The sequence below is a fragment of the Gadus morhua genome, chromosome 2, assembly GCF_902167405.1.
Source record: "Gadus morhua chromosome 2, gadMor3.0, whole genome shotgun sequence".
In the NCBI taxonomy this organism is placed as follows: domain Eukaryota; kingdom Metazoa; phylum Chordata; class Actinopteri; order Gadiformes; family Gadidae; genus Gadus; species Gadus morhua.
Window position 1 is genome coordinate 4,468,271 of NC_044049.1, and position 19,683 is coordinate 4,487,953.

Sequence of the window (19,683 nt, forward strand, 5' to 3'; positions counted from 1 at the left end):
AATAATCCCTAGTTACGTTAAATTATTTGGTCAACCCACGCTCGAAATTAAGCGCCTTTCAATAGAATGTAACGATCCAGAAGGAAACCCAGAATGGATGAATCATGACATAACATTAATCATATAGCATAAAGATTTAAATAGGCTAGTCAATGCTATAAGCTATTATCATGGAATGCCATTTGATTCAATAATCAAATAAATACGGCTATGAAATAATATATAGCTCTAAAATAAGTGAATAAGGGAATAAGTATGAGTTAAATATATTTAATGGAAAAATGGATTGACGTTAAGGTAGTGCTTCATTTCAATAGGGTATACTTTCTCCATCTAAGCTACATCCTACGCAAGACAGCTAAAATACATCTGAATGCGGTTTTACATTTTCTTTAGCTTAAGCGTCAATCATTGACCGTCATTAGTATTGGCGGCCAAGGGGGAATCACGAGATAATGTTGAGCAGGCCAACTTGGTGACAGAACTTGACCCTTAGTAGCCAATTAGAAAAAAGGTTTAGTTTTCATGTGTGGCAGATATTTTACATTGACATCATAAGGGTAAAAATGTTGAGCTTATTTTTCAATGCAAATATACATCTATTATTGGTAGGAGTAATTCTTCAACAAGTATTTAGGTGGCTCTCAAAAGAGCCTTTGGTTTAGGGTTGGAGAAGATGGTTTAACCGCCGAAGCCGTACAGGGTGCGTCCCTGCCTCTTCAGAGCGTAGACAACATCCATGGCGGTGACGGTCTTCCTCTTGGCGTGCTCGGTGTAGGTGACGGCATCACGGATCACGTTCTCCAGGAACACCTTGAGGACACCGCGGGTCTCCTCGTAGATCAGACCGGAGATACGCTTCACACCGCCACGACGGGCAAGACGGCGGATAGCGGGCTTGGTGATGCCCTGGATGTTATCACGGAGAACTTTACGGTGACGCTTGGCGCCTCCTTTCCCGAGTCCTTTTCCTCCTTTTCCTCGACCAGACATGATTGACTAGATAGTAGAAGTAATGTGATGTCTAACATGGATACCCCGACTTTATAAAGGCTCGCAGAGGACCTGAGAGAGACGATGGGCGGGAGCTCTAGTACGGACCCCGCCCAGTGCTTGGGTCGTGAAGTCGACTTTCATAGAAAGGAATCGTATCGTGAACATAGCCCGACTAATTTCTTTTAAATTATTGCTATTTCACCCAGAATGCAAATTTGCTTTTAAAATTGACATTCTTCTGAAATAAAGACGCTGTAAGATACTCTGGTCAACAGATACGCTTTAGTCTTGGAGTTGACAGTAGATTTATTAAACTGCGCATGCGTACCAACGGCACTACGCGTACCCAGGCGGGACAGAACAGACCGTAGTCATGGGAGTAAATCAAACAATACATTACATCTCCCTTATTTTCAAAGAAAAGGCATACAATCTAGGAACAACTCAGAAACATTTTAGCAGCTAAAATGTCATGACTTCATGTCAAATTAACCTTGACATCCATTTGACTTAAGTAAACAAAGTAACAAACTCTTTAACTTTAAATCTGATCACACTAACTTGCTGATCACACTAACTTAACTAAGTTAATGCTTTGAACTTTTGATCAGGCTAACTGGGAAGGAGAGGTTACCAGCACTTCACTTCCGTAGGTGTCTTTACCACACCTTGTCCCTAACTAACTTCATGCACACAACTCATAAAGTCAGTCTGTCGGGCGGCTTGACCGCTCTGCCTCGCCTGGTGATGTACAGTTCACCTGCCCGGGCCTGAGCATGGCTCAAGGGTTCTCTGGGAGGCGAGCGAGGCTGTTCAGATGGGGTAGGAGACAGCTGTTCCTTTTCAGCTGTCAGTTCCTTTTCAGCTGTCTGCTCTGGCGGCTCAGTCCATAACTCATTACGTATCCAGGGGCGTGGACGGTTGGCGGCTGGAGTGCTTGTGCGAAGATGTTGGCTGTTGCGGCGGTACTCCTTGTTTCCACTGTCAACGATATAGGATCGCGGAGCACTGTGCTGTCTGACTACAACCTCTGGAAACCATGAGGTTTGCCTGCTCTCTTGCCGTCATAATAGTACCTTTGATTGTCCTTAGTCTGATCTAGCAGACGCTTGACTTTCATTGGGTTATAGGCCGTTGGTGCAAGGAGCTCACGTGCCATTGCCGTTGCGTGGCCTCCTTCCCATGAGCAGTTGAGCTGGTGAAAGGCCTACCGACTCGAGGGGAGTAGTCCTGTAATCCAGTAGTGCAAGATGTTTGTCTGGTGCCTTGTTCCAGAGCCTCTTCACAGTTTGCACGGCACGCTCCGCTTCACCATTTGAGTGTGGCGTTTGTGGGGAAGACGTGACGTGTAGGATGCTGTAACTCTTGCAAAAGTCTTTAAACTCCTCTGAGGAGTACTGTGGGCCATTGTTGTCCTCATCGTTGCAGGGATGCCGTGCCTTCCAAACTGCGCTTTAAGTGTGTCTATGACAGTGCGACTGCGCGTGTCTCTCAATCGGTCCACTTCAAGGAACTTTGAGTAGTAGTCCACAAGCAGTATGTACTGTTTCCCTTCTAATTCGAAGAGGTCTGATGCTACCTTCTCAAAGGGAAGGTTGGGTGTTTCCGTTGGTTTGAGCGGTTGTCTGGGCAGTTTATTTTGAAAATTTGCACACAAACTGCAGTTTCTGACTACTTCTTCAATTTGTGCACTCATACCTGGCCAGTAGAGGGCTTCACGAGCTCGCTGTTTGCTTTTCACTATTCCCAGATGTGATTGGTATATGAGCCTCAGCATGTGCTCACGCATGGTGGGGGGTACTACTATTCGGAGTCCCTTGAAGATGAGTCCATCGGACAACACGAGCTGGCTCCTCGAGTCCCAATATGGCTGAATCTGAAAAGGCACCTCACGCCTGTGCTCTGGCCAGCCACACTGAATAATCTGTTGGAGACAGCTGAGCTCTTCTTTTGTGCGTACTTGTAGTTCTCTATATTTCTGATCACTCACAGAGACAAAGGTCAGCATGGAGATGCACTCTAAGCCATCCATCTCTGGTGTGTTCTCCGATAGCTGTGCTCTGGACAGTGTGTCCGGGAGCTCCATGTCTTTTCCTCTTCTATACTTTACAGTGAGATTATACCACTGCAAGCGAAGAAGCATTCTCTGAATCCGCATGGGTGTAGACAACAGGGATTTCTTGTAGATGTCTTCGAGAGGTTTGTGATCGTTGTACACTGTGACATGTGTTCCAAACATGTTATTGTGGAACTTAGTGCAGGCATGGACAATGGAGAGTGTCTCTTTTTCAATTTGCACATAGCCCGTCTCTGCGTCAGTGAGTGACCTTGAGGAGAAAGCGATGGGCTGATCCACTTGCAGCAGGACCGCTCCTAGTCCGCTGCTGCTGGCATAACAGAATATCACAACAGGCTTTGCAGGATCAAAATACTTCAGCACTGGGGGATGTGTGTGTGGTACTCTCAAAACTGATTATTTGATTTATATTAGCAGAAGGTAATTTTCTCTGAATTTAAGGGCTTGAAACGATTTTGATAAATGTATGAGACCAGTACATTCATTTATTCCTCATAATTAGTGTTGAGAGGAACTTAAAATCTAAGCAGCACCCAGGTGGAACTGTTGACACTGAAGTAGTTGCGTTCCGGGTTGTCGTCAGACGGGAGCACTTCCTCCCGCGTCCTCAGACGCAACTTGGATGACGAACTGAGCGGTCGTGTCTTCATTGTTTCTCACCATTTTCTGTACATTACAGGTCAGTAGTTGGTTCAAACTATAAAATGTCAACCTTCTAAAGCCTTGCTTTATATGTATAACTGTTAAAGAAGTTTGGGTCATGTTTTGTTGTGTTTTTAGCGAACTTAAGAGACTTTAAAATACCGCCGTTGAGTACAATGGCAGGGGTAAATACCGGAAGGCGCGAAACGGCAGTTCCCGCCGATTATGGGTTTATTGTTCACCCTGTGTATTGCCTTGCGGGCATTCCGCGAAATGTAAGGGTTTTTGTCAGCACTTTGCACAGTGTTAGTTTTATTTGTGGTCTCCTTTACACTACAGTTCAAATGGGAATATGAATAAATGTTAATGGTTCATGGTTACAGATATACAAGTTTGAAAGAATGTTTATATTAATGCATACTGGTTAAAGATAAAAATGTTACTGTTACATCCAGTCACAACTTGGTTAACTTTGTATTGAAAACGTTTAGCTTTCTCTGAGTAATACTTATGTTTTATTTAAGTGTGTGTGAATCGAGAATAATTGCCAACAACATGTTGCATTCAAGTACAGTGGATTAATGCTGTTTATTGCACTATATTATTATTGATGCTTTAACTCACTTAAACAGGTGAATGTAAATGAGTACGTTGCTCAAGTAGAGTCAAGTGGACTAATGGAGAATATTGAATGTGCACGAGCTATAACATGAATGTGAATTAGAATAGGATGTACGATGTAGTGAATATTTGATGTACACTTGAAGACTGAACAAGAGACATTCAGAGAAATGTTTGTATTTTATTTGTGAATTTGAATAGAGACGCAACTTGGATGACGAACTGAGCAGTCGTGTCTTCATTGTTTCTCACCATTTTCTGTACATTACAGATTTCTTTATTGTTGCCGTGGCACCCAATCCTGGGACCCGTAACATGTGCACAGCTCTTTTATTTTGTCAAACGCCTGTTGCTGAGCTGGCTGCCATGCAAACTCCACATCTCTCTTTAGGAGCTGGCGCAGCGGCGCATCCACTTCACTGAGGTTAGGGATGAACTTCGACAGGTAAGTAACGAAGCCCAAGAAGCGTTGGACACCTTCTTTATCCAATGGTGGCGACATGCCCTGAACAGCTTCCACTTTCGCTGGGTCAGGCTTCAGACCATCAGCTGTTATCAGGTGTCCCACGTATGGCACAGAAGGCTGGCGTATGTGGCATTTATTGAAGTTAAGCTTCAGGTTGTAGCTCGTAGCTTTCTCGACCACTCTGCGCAGAATTGCATCGTGTTCCTGCACTGTGGGGGCAGCTATAAGGATGTCATCCATCACGCTTACAGCTCCTTCAATGCCCACGAGCATCTGGTCCATGATGCGTTGGTAGATTTCAGGCACGCATTTTATAACAAAGGGGAGTCTAAGCCATCTAAATTGACCTATTGGTGTATTGAAGGTGGTGAGGAAGGACGATGATTCATCCAACTCTATCTGCAGAAATCCTGATTTCGCATCTAGGACTGAGAAGACTGTAGCACCTGGTATCTTTGAGACAACCTCCTCTACGGTTCGCATGGGGGGATGTTCTCTCTTTATGACTTTATTTAGGTCACTTGGGTCGATGCAGATTCTCACCTTGCCATTTTTTACTACGGCGACCATGGAACTCACCCACTCAGTAGGCTGCTCAACTTTGGTAATGTAGCCATCTTCTTCAATTTCATGCAGTTTCTCCAGTATCTTGCCTCTGAGAGCGGCTGGTTGCCTCCGTACAGGATGAACTACACCTTTTGCACCTGGTTCAAGCTTTATGGTGTATTTACCTGGCATGGTTCCAGTGGTGCGCGTCAGCTCTGGGAACTCAAGAAGTCCAGCAGGAACACGCTGTGTTTCAGTATTGTCAGGGTTTCGTGTGTAGCGCCTCTCTGCATCACTCTCCAGTAAGTCAAGGTGCACAATCAGCACCAACGCTTCAGCTGAAGCGCCACTGAGCACATTCTCTTGAGCAATGTCCAAAATTTCAAACACTATGGTCTCTTTACACTTTTTTGACTTGACTTGTAGATTAACAGCAGCTACAGGCTTCAGCCGGTGATTGGAGTATGAGCGGAGCACTGTCTCAGAGCGCTGCAACTCACCTGTGTGGGCAAGAAACTGGTAGCTATTTAGAGTCAATGTGTTACACTTTGCGCCTGTATCAATTCTGAATTTCACTTCTTTAGACAGAATTTCCAATTTGACCACCCATTTATCAACAGTGGGGTCTTCGGGCTACATCATATTTATGCTCAGCATTCCCTCATCATCTGTTGAGTCTTGCTCCGAGTCAATGCTACAGTGTTTACTTCACGCTTGTGGCACACTGCCACCCAGTGGTTGGGTTTGTGGCAGTAGGAACAAACAGAGCCTTTTGCTGGAAACTTTCCTTGGTTCCACTTGTGCTGTGGGTCTTTTCCAACATGGTGCAGTTTTTTTTTTTTCACGACTACCAATAAAAAACAAGTGTTACCCCTTAAGTTTTTTTCATGACGACCAAAGAAAAACGACGGTATCACCCCTCATGTTTCATTTGATAAAAACGACAGTGTTACCCCCTATGTTTTAATGGATAAATATCGACAGTGTTACCCCTTAAGTTTTTTTCATGACGACCAAAGAAAAACGACAGTGTCACCCCTCATGTTTCATTTGATAAAAACGAGACAGTGTTACCCCCTATGTTTTAATCGATAAATATCGACAGTGTTACCCCTTATGTTTTTTTCATGAAGACCGATAAAAAAGGACAGTGTTACCCCTTAAGTTTCATTTGATAAAAACGACGGTGTTACACCTCATGTTTCATTTGATAAAAACGACAGTGTTACCCCTTGTGTTTTTTTTCATGACGGCCGATAAAAAACGACGGTTACCCCTCATGTTTTTTCCATGTTGACCAATAATAAACGACGTACCCCTGTCTGTTTTTACAGGGATCCGAACCTGAGCTGTTTAGAGTGTTAACCTCTGATCTTATCAATACACCAACAAGACAGCTGAAAAACTCATCACAATGGTTATTATACTTGACTTTATAATTCACATGAAATAGAAATAAGAGTCTTCCAACAGAGGACATCCACCGGACTTGAACCCCGGTCACCAGGGGGTTAGCTCACAGCTCTCTCCACTTCCCACTGAGATTTATAATTTAATTTAGTCTGAGGTTAAATATGACTACTGAGGTGATGACAATACACAATAATCAATCATCAATAAAGAGGATATACATGACATTAAAATGCATGTGTGTATTTCTATTATTTCCCTTATGTTTTTTTTCATGACGACCAAAGAAAAACAAAGTGTTACCCCCTATGTTTTATTTGATAAATATCGACAGTGTTACCACTTATGTTTATTTCATGACGGCCGATAAAAAACGACAGTTACCCCTTGTGTTTTTTTTCATGACGACCAATAAAAAACCACAGTGTTACCCCTTATGTTTTTTTTCATGACGACCAATAAAAAACAACAGTGTTACCCCTTATGTATTTTTTCATGACAACCAATAAAAAACAACAGTGTTACCCCTCATGTTTTTTTTCATGACGACCAATAAAAAACAACAGTGTTACCCCTTAATTTTTTTTAATGACGACCAAAGAAAAACAACAGTGTTACCCCTTAAGTTTTTTTCATGACGACCGATAAAAAACTACAGTGTTACCCCTTATGTTTTTTTTCATGACGACCAAAGAAAAACGACAGTGTTACCCCTCATGTTTAATTTGATAAAAACGACAGTGTTACCCCCTATGTTTTAATGGATAAATATCGACAGTGTTACCCCTTATGTTTTTTTCATGACGACCGATAAAAAAGGATAGTGTTACCCCATATGTTTCATTTGATAAAAACGACAGTGTTACACCTCATGTTTCATTTGATAAAAACGACAGTGTTTTTTTTTCATGACGACCAATAAAAAACCACAGTGTTACCCCTTATGTTTTTTTTCATGGCGACAAATAAAAAACAACAGTGTTACCCCTTAGGTTTTTTTTCATGACGACCAATAAAAAACAACAGTGTTGCCCCTTATGTTTTTTTCATGACGACCAAAGAAAAACGACAGTGTCACCCCTCATGTTTCATTTGTGAAAAAAGACAGTGTTACCCCCTATGTTTTAATTGATAAAAATCAACAGTGATACCCCTTATGTTTTTTTCATGTTGACCAATAACGACAGTCGTACCCCTGTCAACGTTCCGAACCTCAGCTGTTCAGAGTGTTGACCTCGGAACTTATCAATGGACCATCAAGACACTGACTAAATTCATCACAATGGTTATACTTGACTTTATAATTCGCATGAAATAGAGATATGAGTCTTCCAACAGAAGACATCAACCAAACTTGAACCCCGGTCACCAGGGGGTAAGCTCACAGCTCTCTCCACTACCCACTGAGATTTGTAATTTTATTAGGTCTGAGGTTATATATGACTACTGAGGCGATGACAATACACAATAATCAATCATCAATAAAGAGGATATACATGACATTAAAATGTATGTGTGTATTTCTATTATTTCCCTTATGTTTTTTTTCATGACGACCTATAAAAAACGACAGTGATACACCTTATATTTTATTTGACAAAAAGGCAACAGTGTTACCCTTTATGTTTTTTTTCATGACGACCAATAAAAAACAACAGTGTTACCCCTTTTGTTTTTTTTCATGACGACCAATAAAAAACAGGTGTTACCCTTTTTGCTTTTTTCATGACGACCAATAAAAAGCAACAGTGTTACCCCATATGTTTTCTTTCATTACGACCAATAAAAACAACAGCGTCACCCCTCATGTTTCATTTGATTAAAACGACAGGCTATGACGCACAACGCAGAACTGTCCATAGCTTAATATGGTACTATGCTGATTTTACCTTAGCATGTTGGTGTTCCAACATCTGTTGTAGTGAACATTCTAAATGGTGTCAAATGTTGCTGCCATATTAATAGACACGTTGAATGTTATCGTTTTGATTCTGGAATCCCGCATGTAAACTGGTTGGCAAAAAAAGAGCAAAGACTTGACGGAGTTTGAGCTGGCCAAGGTCTCTGCTTATTGGCCAGCTCAAACTTGATTTCTCCGTACACTTGACGGAGAAACCGTCACTTTCCTCATATCAGACAACTCGTAACTCAGGGTGAAATTGAAGGCTTTCTTTTATTGTCACTTTCCTTTGTAAACCTTCAGAAATAACCTCCTGAATCCTTGTTATAACGCCGTGTATAATCCCGGACCGCAACAGCTTGTCGGCATGTTGTTAGTGTGTGAAATTCAGCACGGCCGAGTTGGCTCTAATTTCCACATTTTTTACTTGCTAACGTATGTGAATAACAGTGGCTAGTTGGCAGATCTTTTTTTACACACCGAGTGTTTATCAGGAGCGGAGCCCTGAATGTTACGTCACCCGTGTTCTCGTCTCTGTAAAAAATGGATGTTCCGCAGCATTTAATATGACGTCATTATATAGGCTCTCTCCGAATCCCCCCCTCGGACTGACTTCCCCCTGGGAGAAGTGGCTCTTATTCAATATTTAGGTGGCTCTTAAAAGAGCCTTTGTGTTAATAGTAGTCTGGTTCTGATTCTACTTCTTGGCGGGCTTCTCGGTCTTCTTGGGCAGAAGGACGGCCTGGATGTTGGGCAGCACACCGCCCTGAGCGATGGTCACTCCGCCTAGGAGTTTGTTGAGCTCCTCGTCGTTGCGGACGGCCAGCTGCAGATGGCGGGGGATGATGCGGGACTTCTTGTTGTCGCGGGCCGCGTTTCCAGCCAACTCCAGGATTTCAGCGGTCAAATACTCGAGAACCGCCGCCATGTAGACGGGCGCTCCGGCACCAACGCGTCGAGCATAGTTTCCCTTACGGAGGAGTCTGTGCACACGGCCGACGGGGAACTGGAGTCCGGCACGGGATGAGCGGGTCTTGGCCTTCGCCCTGGCTTTGCCTCCGGTTTTACTTTTTTATATATTTTTATTTAAATTATGCAGGATTTACAATTCACTTCAGGAAGATACAAGAAAATACACATTGAAATACAACACATTTGAAAAAAAAAAGATGATAATAATAATAATTCACAAAGTCAATAAGTGCCATGGCCTCATTCTTTTTTTCCCTGGAGTCAAGAGTTTGTTGTCTTTTAAGCTCTGTTTGAATCTGTTTGAATACCACCTCTCCCGAGATGGATTCCTGTTTTATAACCATGGCGCACCTAGTGTTCCACAGCTTGTTAATGACGGCACACACCACGGACCAATGAAAGTCCTGATCCATGGCAGACATGCGTTCCTCGAAGACTCCATACATAGCAGCTTTATATGTGATATTAACGTTAAAACCAATCTGTGACATTTTCCCCCAGACATACTGTGATCTGTGGCAGTCTACAAGCAGGTGCTCAACTGATTCATCTTCATCACAATTATGAATCGGACATTTAATAGTTTTAACGAAACAGCTCCACTTCACCACTGCTCGAACTGCTAGTCTCCTTACTGAGACCAGCCACATTACGTCCCTCTTTTTTTCAGATATAGTTTTGCTCCGTATGTTTTTCAGACACACCTGCTTTTCAGCATCATCTAGATATTTATAGGGGAAAATGTCACCATACAAGTCATTACACACAATTATATATATATCTTTACTGGGCGTTCCAAGCCAGTCAATATTCAGGGGTACCGATTTCTCTATAAGATCACCATACATTACTTTAAAGTAAGGCAGTGAACTTCTAGCACGACCCCTCTTCTTGGTCCAGCTCAAAGCCTCACCTATCCAAACAGCCTCTCTTTTAAAACCAGATGCAATGTTTTTACAAAATGCAATTCTTAATTTTAGCCCCAGGTCCACAGCTCCGAGCCCCCCGTTTTTTTAGTTTTTATATAGAAGCTCTCTCTCTCTATAGAAGCTCTCTCTTTGTAACCTCCCTTGTGGTTCCCCAGATGAAATTAAAAAGCATTTTATTTATCTTTTTAAGTGTCTGGTCCTTAGGAGGAAAAATGGTCGCCAAGAACAGCAGCTTTGACATAACACATGTTTTTATGATTAAAATCCTGGCCCTATAGCTACATGATTTATTTTCCCATTTATCCAGTTCCTCTTTAATCTCTTTATCTTTTTCGTTCCAGTTTTCTCCATAACAATCATTCCTACTGAACTTTATGCCCAGGATTGTCATTGCATCTTTATCGTTTATATCTATCGTTGGTTTTGTCTCGCTCTTCCCGAACCAGACACCTTCGGTTTTGTCATGGTTTAATTTGGAACCAGAGATCTCTTCATAATGGGACAAATGCTCATTAACAATGTTCAATTCTTTACCGTTTTTAATTATAATGGTAATGTCGTCGGCATAGGCCAAGACAATCACACGCTCGCCGCCACTAGTGTTAATACCCAAGAGCCTTTTATCGTTCTTAATCTTGCTCAATAAAGGGTTGATAGCGAGAATGTAGAGAGCTGCTGAGAGGGGGCACCCTTGTTTTACCCCCCTCTTGATTGCAAATGAATCCGTTAAGACACCATTAACATTTATTTGGACTGTGGATTCTACACATAACAATTTAATAATATTAATAAGTTCTTGTTTAAAACCATAAGCCCTTAGCACTTCCCACAAGTATTCTCTAGATATATAATCAAAAGCTTTTTTTTGGTCAAGGCTTACCAGGAAGAACTCATCTTTTAGATTCCCACTGGTAATGTCTCTTAACAGACCTAAATTGTCCCACATTAGCCTCCCCCTAATGCCACATGTCTGTTCCTTTTCCACAAGCTTCTCTAGATCATCATTTAGCCTGTTTGCTACTATTTTTGCTAAGATCTTATAATCTACATTCATAATTGTGACATGCCTCCAATTATCTAGACTGGGAAAGGGCCCCTTTTTATATATTAGCGATATCACACCATGATAAAAGGATGCGTGCATCTTGCCTACTTTGATTCCGTCATTAAAAGCTGAGGTTAGCAAATCTACCAACATGTCTGAGCAAGAGAGGTAAAACTCATTAGGAAGGCCATCTGGCCCAGGTGACTTTCCCTTACGCAACTGAGAAATTGCTTCTCTTACTTCATCAGGAGTGATAACCCCACCCTCTGAAATAAGATCGACCCTGTTCAAAATAATCGAGCCGAGAAAAGACTGCAAGCTTGACATATTAATATCACATTTTCTATACAGTTTTTCACACATTTCTCTAATCGTTTCCCTTTTTGTTTTCTCATCTTCTATTAAAAGACCATATTCATTTAGTATTGGGCCCACATGCTTATTTTCGAGTTTCTTTTTCTGTATACCTGCCAGGCTATGTACGTTGGTAGGACATGCTGTATCCCCCATACCTGCCTGTAGGCGAAGGCAGAATGATACGTCATTTAATTTGGCCAGCTCAATTTCCATTTCGGACAAAGTCTCTGTGTCCATCTCCGTTTTATTTGCTTTAATTTTCAAATCTACAAAACGAGCCGTGAGTGCGCTGTATTTTGCATTTTGCTCCTGGTTTAACATTCTGCATTTAAATTTGAAAAAATACCTCAGACGTTCTTTTAAAACTTCCCACAGTTCCACATGGGACATGGTTAAAACCTTTAAACTTTTTGTGACTACTACTTCTTTTTTTAATTCAGTGATTACATCGTTGTTCTTTAAACAGTTAACATTTAGTTTCCAAAAACCTTTTTTTTCCGTCTTTCCAAATTTTAAAAGTGCTATTACAGCCAGGTGGTCTGAATTGACCAAAACCCGAGTCTTATAGCTTACAGGTGTAATGTCAGCAGTCATGTATATCCGGTCTATCCTCGTTTTGATACGCGCATCGAACCGAGTATAGCCTACATCAAAAGGATGCAGCACTCTAAAAATATCTTTAACTCCACAAGATTCACTCATTTTTTTCAAAGCATCACCTTCCCTATTCCTGCTGCGAGGATTCGTAGGGACAGGGATCCTGTCATTAGCCTCAGTATACAAGTTGAAGTCCCCGCTCAGGACAGTGTAAAAGCCTGTCCCTCCGGTTTTACTACAAGATACAAGAAAATACACATTGAAATACAACACATTTGAAAAATAAGATAATAATAATAATAATTCACAAAGTCAATAAGTGCCATGGCCTCATTCTTTTTTCCCTGGAGTCAAGAGTTCGTTGTCTTTTAAGCTCTGTTTGAATGTTTGAATACCACCTCTCCCGAGATGGATTCCTGTTTTATAACCATGGCGCACCTAGTGTTCCACAGCTTGTTAATGACAGCACACACCACGGACCAATGAAAGTCCTGATCCATGGCAGACATGCGTTCCTCGAAAACTCCATACATAGCAGCTTTATATGTGATATTAACGTTAAAACCAATCTGTGACATTTTCCCCCAGACATACTGTGATCTGTGGCAGTCTACAAGCAGGTGCTCAACTGATTCATCTTCATCACAATTATGAATCGGACATTTAATAGTTTTAACGAAGCAGCTCCACTTCACCACTGCTCGAACTGCTAGTCTCCTTACTGAGACCAGCCACATTACGTCCCTCTTTTTTTCAGATATAGTTTTGCTCCGTATGTTTTTCAGACACACCTGCTTTTCAGCATCATCTAGATATTTATAGTGGAAAATGTCACCATACAAGTCATTACACACAATTACATATATATCTTTACTGGGCGTTCCAAGCCAGTCAATATTCAGGTGTACCGATTTCTCTATAAGATCACCATACATTACTTTAAAGTAAGGCAGTGAACTTCTAGCACGACCCCTCTTTTTGGTCCAGCTCAACGCCTCACCTATCCAAACAGCCTCTCTTTTAAAACCAGATGCAATATTTTTACAAAATGCAATTCTTAATTTCAGCCCCAGGTCCACAGCTCCGAGCCCTCCGTTTTTTTTTTTTTTATATATAGAAGCTCTCTCTTTGTAACTTCCCTTGTGGTTCCCCAGATGAAATTAAAAAGCATTTTATTTATCTTTTTAAGTGTCTGGTCCGGTTTTACCTCTTCCAGACATGTTTTACTTCGGTACGTAAATGCTTCAAAGTAATTACAATGGTTCTCTTCAAACAGGAGATTACATAGACCTCCAGCCCTTTGCTCATTGGCTAGCCCACACAATACAAAACGGACCAATAACATATCTTAGATTCATGGCCAATAGGCGGCAGTATTTTGCCATAAGCAACGAAAAAAATAAGAAATAGAACCTTTCTGCTCTAGGAGGCTTCATTTATATAGGACACTAAATGTGCGCGACGCGTTCTTATCCAAGGAAGCGATGGAATCTTATGAGTAATTAGAAAATAAATCATGAATAATAATTAATAATTAATTCACCATGAAACGTAGCCATCCTTATACCAAAACCATATACAATGCTTATTCCTTACCCTATAGGCCTATCTAATACTTAAGTTAAAGTATCTAATCTCCATCTCTATCCTTGCTCCTAAATTATCTCTCACCAACCTCAGACCTCAAACACGATATCACCTCATAACCAACCCCTCAACATTTCCAACAAAATATCACATTACCATCTAAAATTAACGATAAGGGTTGATATATTTTCATATAAATCGTTTCCATTCAACTGAAAATTGTAGCCTACGTCAATAATACATTGTATACTATGTTCTGCATATAGTTAATTTTGCGTTGCAATCTTTACATAACATGCATATCATTTAATATCCGTCTCAATTATTTGAAGAGTTCTTAGTTTAAGTCTGTGTGATAGTGGTGATGCATTATGGCTAAGTATATAGGGATGGTTCTTTATAATAAGTAGGTGGCTCTGAAAAGAGCCGTTTGGGTGTTTGGAAGTAGGTCCGTTTAGGCGCGTTCTCCGCGGATACGGCGGGCCAGCTGGATGTCTTTGGGCATGATGGTGACCCTCTTGGCGTGGATGGCGCACAGGTTGGTGTCCTCGAACAGGCCGACCAGGTAAGCCTCGCTGGCCTCCTGAAGAGCCATGACGGCGGAGCTCTGGAAGCGCAGGTCGGTCTTGAAGTCCTGAGCGATCTCCCTCACCAGGCGCTGGAAGGGCAGCTTGCGGATCAGCAGCTCGGTGGACTTCTGGTACCTACGGATCTCTCTCAGGGCCACGGTCCCGGGCCTGTAACGATGGGGCTTCTTCACGCCGCCGGTGGCCGGGGCGCTCTTACGGGCTGCCTTGGTGGCGAGCTGCTTCCTGGGGGCCTTGCCGCCGGTGGACTTACGCGCGGTCTGCTTGGTTCTGGCCATGTTGGTTAGGGGTCTTCAAAGAGTGATAGTTAAAACTCTTAGTGGAACTTTTATATAGCCAGCCCCCCGGAGAACCCCAACACTCTGATTGGTCCTTATAAAAACGTAGTTAGAAATCGCGAGTCCCGCACTCACATTGGTGCCCGCCCAGTTATTTCCGGCTTTGGATAATCGGGGAGGGGTGAAACCATCCATTTACCATCCATCAGCCTCTCACTTTTACACCAAGATATGCGGATAATGAAGGGTTGAATATATTTTAGTTTGAATATAATGATAGTAGCCTATTTAGCCTATTATTTGGATCATTCGATATTGCAAATATTATAGGAATTTATACGACAACACTGAAGGGAATTTAAACAAATGAGTAAAATGCAGGGACACTTATTGGATTCAGGGGGGGGGGGGGGGGGGGGGTTCGCATTTGATTTCACCTTCTGAGGGACGTTACATATAGCCTAGCTATTTGTATTACGGCTTTCATATTTACTCTCTTTTGAATTTCCCCTAGGGTTCCTTCAAGTATTACTTTATTTTATTACTATATATGGTTAGTGAAGATAGTTGTCTTGGAACCTCAAAACAGTTGTGCATTGTATTATAATGAATAGCCTACTCTATAAGACTGAAACTGAATAGCCTAGGTTTATAGCTACGTGATGGACAGCTCATGTTGGTTTGTTGATGCTTTATGAGGCTTTAACCCACCTAAGCTCTTATATCGCGTATAAATAAATGGATTAGACCAAATATAGGACCATTTGCAACACGGTAGTCACTCATTCGTTGTGATACAATATGGGCGACTAAAGAAACTATACATGTAGAGAAGTGCATTCGGAATATGCTCCTAAAGTCGTGTAGGTGGCTCTGAAAAGGGCCTTTGGGGGAATTCAACTTGACATAGAGAGTTTACTTCTTCTTTGGAGCGGCCTTCTTGGCTGCTTTGGGCTTTGCTGCCTTCTTTGCCGGAGACTTCTTGGCAACAGGCTTGGGAGCTTTTTTGGGGCTTTTGACGGTTTTCTTTGTAACCTTGGCCACAACTTTCTTAGCCGCGGCAGGCTTCTTTGCCTTCTTCGGGGTCGCTTTCTTAGCGGATGCCGGCTTCTTGGTTGGGGTCTTCTTGACTTTCTTCGGGGTGACTGCCTTCTTAGCCGCGGCGGGTTTCTTGGCTGCGGGCTTCTTAGCCTTTGGGGCGGCGGCCTTCTTGGCAGCGGCGGGTTTCTTTGCCTCCTTGCTGATCTTGAAGGATCCAGACGCTCCGGTGCCCTTGGCCTGGAGCAGGGTTCCCTTGGACACCAAGCTCCTCACGGCGGCCTTGACCCGGGAATTGTTCTTCTCCACGTCGTAGCCGTCGGCAGCCAGAGTCTTCTTGAGCGCTGGCAGAGAAACTCCGCTTCGCTCTTTGGACGCAGCCACGGCTTTCACGATCAGGTCGCTCACACTGGGGCCGACCCTCTTCGGCCGGGCAGCGGGCTTCTTCTTGGTGGCTTTCGCCGGGGAGGCGGCAGCAGCGGGTGCAGGGGCTACTTCAGACATGTTCTCGGGAGGTTCTGTATCAGATGTGAGTAAATCCGGTCTGTGGGCTGTCCTTATACAGACGATGAGAACCGTACAGACTCAACCATTGAAAAATTACTCCAGGGTGGGAATGTTCGTCTCGTTTGTGTTTCCTCCTTAAATTTACCAGCATAAAATTCCAATGTGATGTCAGTATTTGACACGTCTAGGTAATAAATTACAAGAAGAAATGCTAAATTTCAACCGTACCTGGTTTTATGTACCAATGATTTCGACAATTGTTTACAATAACGCTTAGATTGCGACGTGACCTGGTGATGGTCACTTAGGTTTCGTTGAGATTTGTTTTTAATAATACATTAAGTCTTTCATAATGCGGAAAGTTCTTTTTCAAATGACCAAGACTTCAGACCAACAGTTGACAGTGATCAACATGTCCTGAGTCTCTGTTGTTCTGATACAATTAACGCATTTAGTTGCTGTTAAACACACTCGTCAGAAGGCTTGCCTATAGCTGCTACAACAACAATCAGAAACATACATCTGTATGGATTTAAATAGGCTACATGATATTTATTCGATTACTTCAAATACATTTGGACATTTTGCAGAGTAAAATTGCGTTTGTATGGAACATTAGTCCATTGCGTTTGAAAAATTGCGTTTGTATCGAACGTTAGTCGCTTTTTGCCGTTTATTGTCTCCAATTACACATCATCTTTTACATCCAAATGGATTTGAATAGGCTACTCAACTAAATTTTATGAACAAATAATGTTGGCTAGATTGAACCCAAACTGAGTCGATATTGGCAGGTGCATTAAATATATTTTGATATATTTATTAAATTATCTATCGAATGATCCCTAGTTACGTTAAATTATTTTGTCAACCCACGCTCGAAATTAAGCGCCTTTCAATAGAATGTAACGATCCAGAAGGAAACCCAGAATGGATGAACCATGACATAACATTAATCATATAGCATAAAGGTTGAAATAGGCTAGAGTCAATGCTATAACGCTATTTTATCATGGAATGCCATTTGATTCAATCATCAAATAAATACGGCTATGAAATAATAATATATAGCTCTAAAACAAATTGATAGAGGAATAAGTGAGTTAAATATATTTAATGGAAAAATGGACAAACGTTTTTAAGGTGGTCTTTCATTTCAATAGGGTATATATACTGTCTCCATCTAAGCTACATCCTACGCAAGACAGCTAAAATACATCTGATTGCGCTTTTACATTTTCTTTAGCTTAAGCGTCAATCATTGACAGTCATTAGTATTGGCGGCCAAGGGGGAAACACGAGATAATGTTGAGCAGGCCATCTTGGTGACGGAACTTTGAACATTGTCATCGATCGTGCAAAAAAGTCGAGCTTATTTTTCATTGCAAATATACATCTATTATTTGTAGGAGTAATTCTTCAGCAAGTATTTAGGTGGCTCTTAAAAGAGCCTTTGGGTTTAGGGTTAGAGAAGATGGTTTAACCGCCGAAGCCGTACAGGGTGCGTCCCTGCCTCTTCAGAGCGTAGACAACATCCATGGCGGTGACGGTCTTCCTCTTGGCGTGCTCGGTGTAGGTGACGGCATCACGGATCACGTTCTCCAGGAACACCTTGAGGACACCGCGGGTCTCCTCGTAGATCAGACCGGAGATACGCTTCACACCGCCACGACGGGCAAGACGGCGGATAGCTGGCTTGGTGATGCCCTGGATGTTATCACGGAGAACTTTACGGTGACGCTTGGCGCCTCCTTTCCCGAGTCCTTTTCCTCCTTTTCCTCGACCAGACATGATTGACTAGATAGCAGAAGCAATGTGAAGTCTAAGATGGACACCCCGACTTTATAAAGGCTCGCAGAGGACCTGAGAGAGACGATGGGCGGGAACTCTAGTACGGACCCCGCCCAGTGCTTGCGTCGTGAAGTCGACTTTCATAGAAAGGAATTGTATCGTGAACATAACCCGACTAATTTCTTTTCAATTATTGCTATTTCACCCAGAATGCAAATTTGCTTTTAAAATTGACATTCTACTGAAATAAAGACGCTGTAAGATACTCTGGTCAACAGATACGCTTTAGTCTTGGAGTTGACAGTAGATTTATTAAAATAGAATAGAATAGAATAGAATAGGTCTTTATTTGTCATTGTCACAAGTACAACGAAATTTCAAAGTGCTCTCCAGTCAGTGCAACATTTAAGAGTCTATAAAAATATATATTAAAAATATGTTCAATTCAAAATACCTAGTTTAAACAAACATACATAAAATATATATTAAAAAATATGTTGAATTCAAAATACCTAGTTTAAACAAACATACATAAACACATCCAGCCATACATGCATAATCACACAGGACAAACAGCATGAACACAGTCAAAACAAACAACAGTGAGCATATCTCAGTCTGAGCCATCAATATGAGTACTCTGCAGTATTATCGGGTTTTTCCAGTATTGAGGGTGGTTATTGCAGTTGGATAAAAGCTGTGTTTGAGTCTGTTAGTTCTTGTATTGAGTGATCTGTACCTTCTGCCTGAGGGCAACAGTTCAAACAAGGAGTGACCGGGATGGTGTGTGTCCTTAATAATGTTCTGGGCTTTTTTGAGGCAGCGGGAACTATGTAGTTCTTCCAGTGTGGGGAGAGGGCAGCCGACAGTCTTTTGGGCGGTGTTGATGATCCTCTGGAGCGCTTTTCTCTGAGCCGCTGTGCAGCTGGTGTACCATATGCCCATGCAGTATGTGAGGATGCTCTCTATGGTGGCACGGTAGAAGGACACCAGCAGACTTTGAGCGATGTTATTCCTCCTGAGTATTCTCAGAAAGAACAGCCTCTGCTGGGATTTTTTCAACAGCTCAGAGGTGTTCACGCTCCAGGATAGGCTGTCTTCTATGTGGACTCCAAGAAAGCGGAAGTCTGCTACCCTCTCCACACTCTCCCCGTTGATAAATAATGGTGTGATCTCTGTTTTCTTTCTCCTGAAGTCTATGATGAGTTCCTTGGTCTTTGAGGTGTTGAGGAGCAGGTTGTTAGCCTTGCACCATGTTGACAGCTGCCCCACCTCATCTCTGTAGGCAGCCTCGTCTCCCCCTCTGGAAATGAGCCCCACCACTGTGGTGTCGTCCG

General features: G+C 42.2%; 2 protein-coding genes and 1 pseudogene across 2 annotated transcripts; all 3 read right to left on the reverse strand.

The window, feature by feature from the left end:
* Nucleotides 1–423: 423 nt before the first annotated feature.
* On the reverse strand, nucleotides 424–18,389 carry LOC115534265 (uncharacterized; annotated as a pseudogene).
* LOC115559668 (histone H2A-like) lies at nucleotides 9,335–10,076 on the reverse strand. The gene is made up of 2 exons (XM_030378699.1): nucleotides 9,982–10,076; nucleotides 9,335–9,725 (listed from the first exon to the last, which is right to left on the reverse strand). The coding sequence occupies exons 1-2, from the start codon at nucleotides 10,074–10,076 to the stop codon at nucleotides 9,356–9,358; spliced, it is 465 nt and encodes a 154-aa protein (XP_030234559.1). The 3' UTR covers nucleotides 9,335–9,355.
* On the reverse strand, nucleotides 15,521–16,586 carry LOC115534257 (histone H1). The gene has a single exon (XM_030345117.1). It carries the CDS (start codon nucleotides 16,550–16,552, stop codon nucleotides 15,926–15,928), a length of 627 nt encoding a protein of 208 aa, XP_030200977.1. The 5' UTR covers nucleotides 16,553–16,586; the 3' UTR covers nucleotides 15,521–15,925.
* Nucleotides 18,390–19,683: the final 1,294 nt, after the last annotated feature.

What these genes read in the sequence shown, in the direction of transcription:
- LOC115559668 (XM_030378699.1), bottom strand. Translation starts at nt 10,076, where the DNA reads ATGTATGGAGTCTTCGAGGAACGCATGTCTGCCATGGATCAGGACTTT. An exon ending in AACAAGCTGTGGAACACTAG is followed by an intron (nt 9,726 to 9,981) that starts GTGCGCCATGGT and finishes TATATAAAAAAG; the next exon opens with TAAAACCGGAGGCAAAGCCA.
- LOC115534257 (XM_030345117.1), bottom strand. Translation starts at nt 16,552, where the DNA reads ATGTCTGAAGTAGCCCCTGCACCCGCTGCTGCCGCCTCCCCGGCGAAA.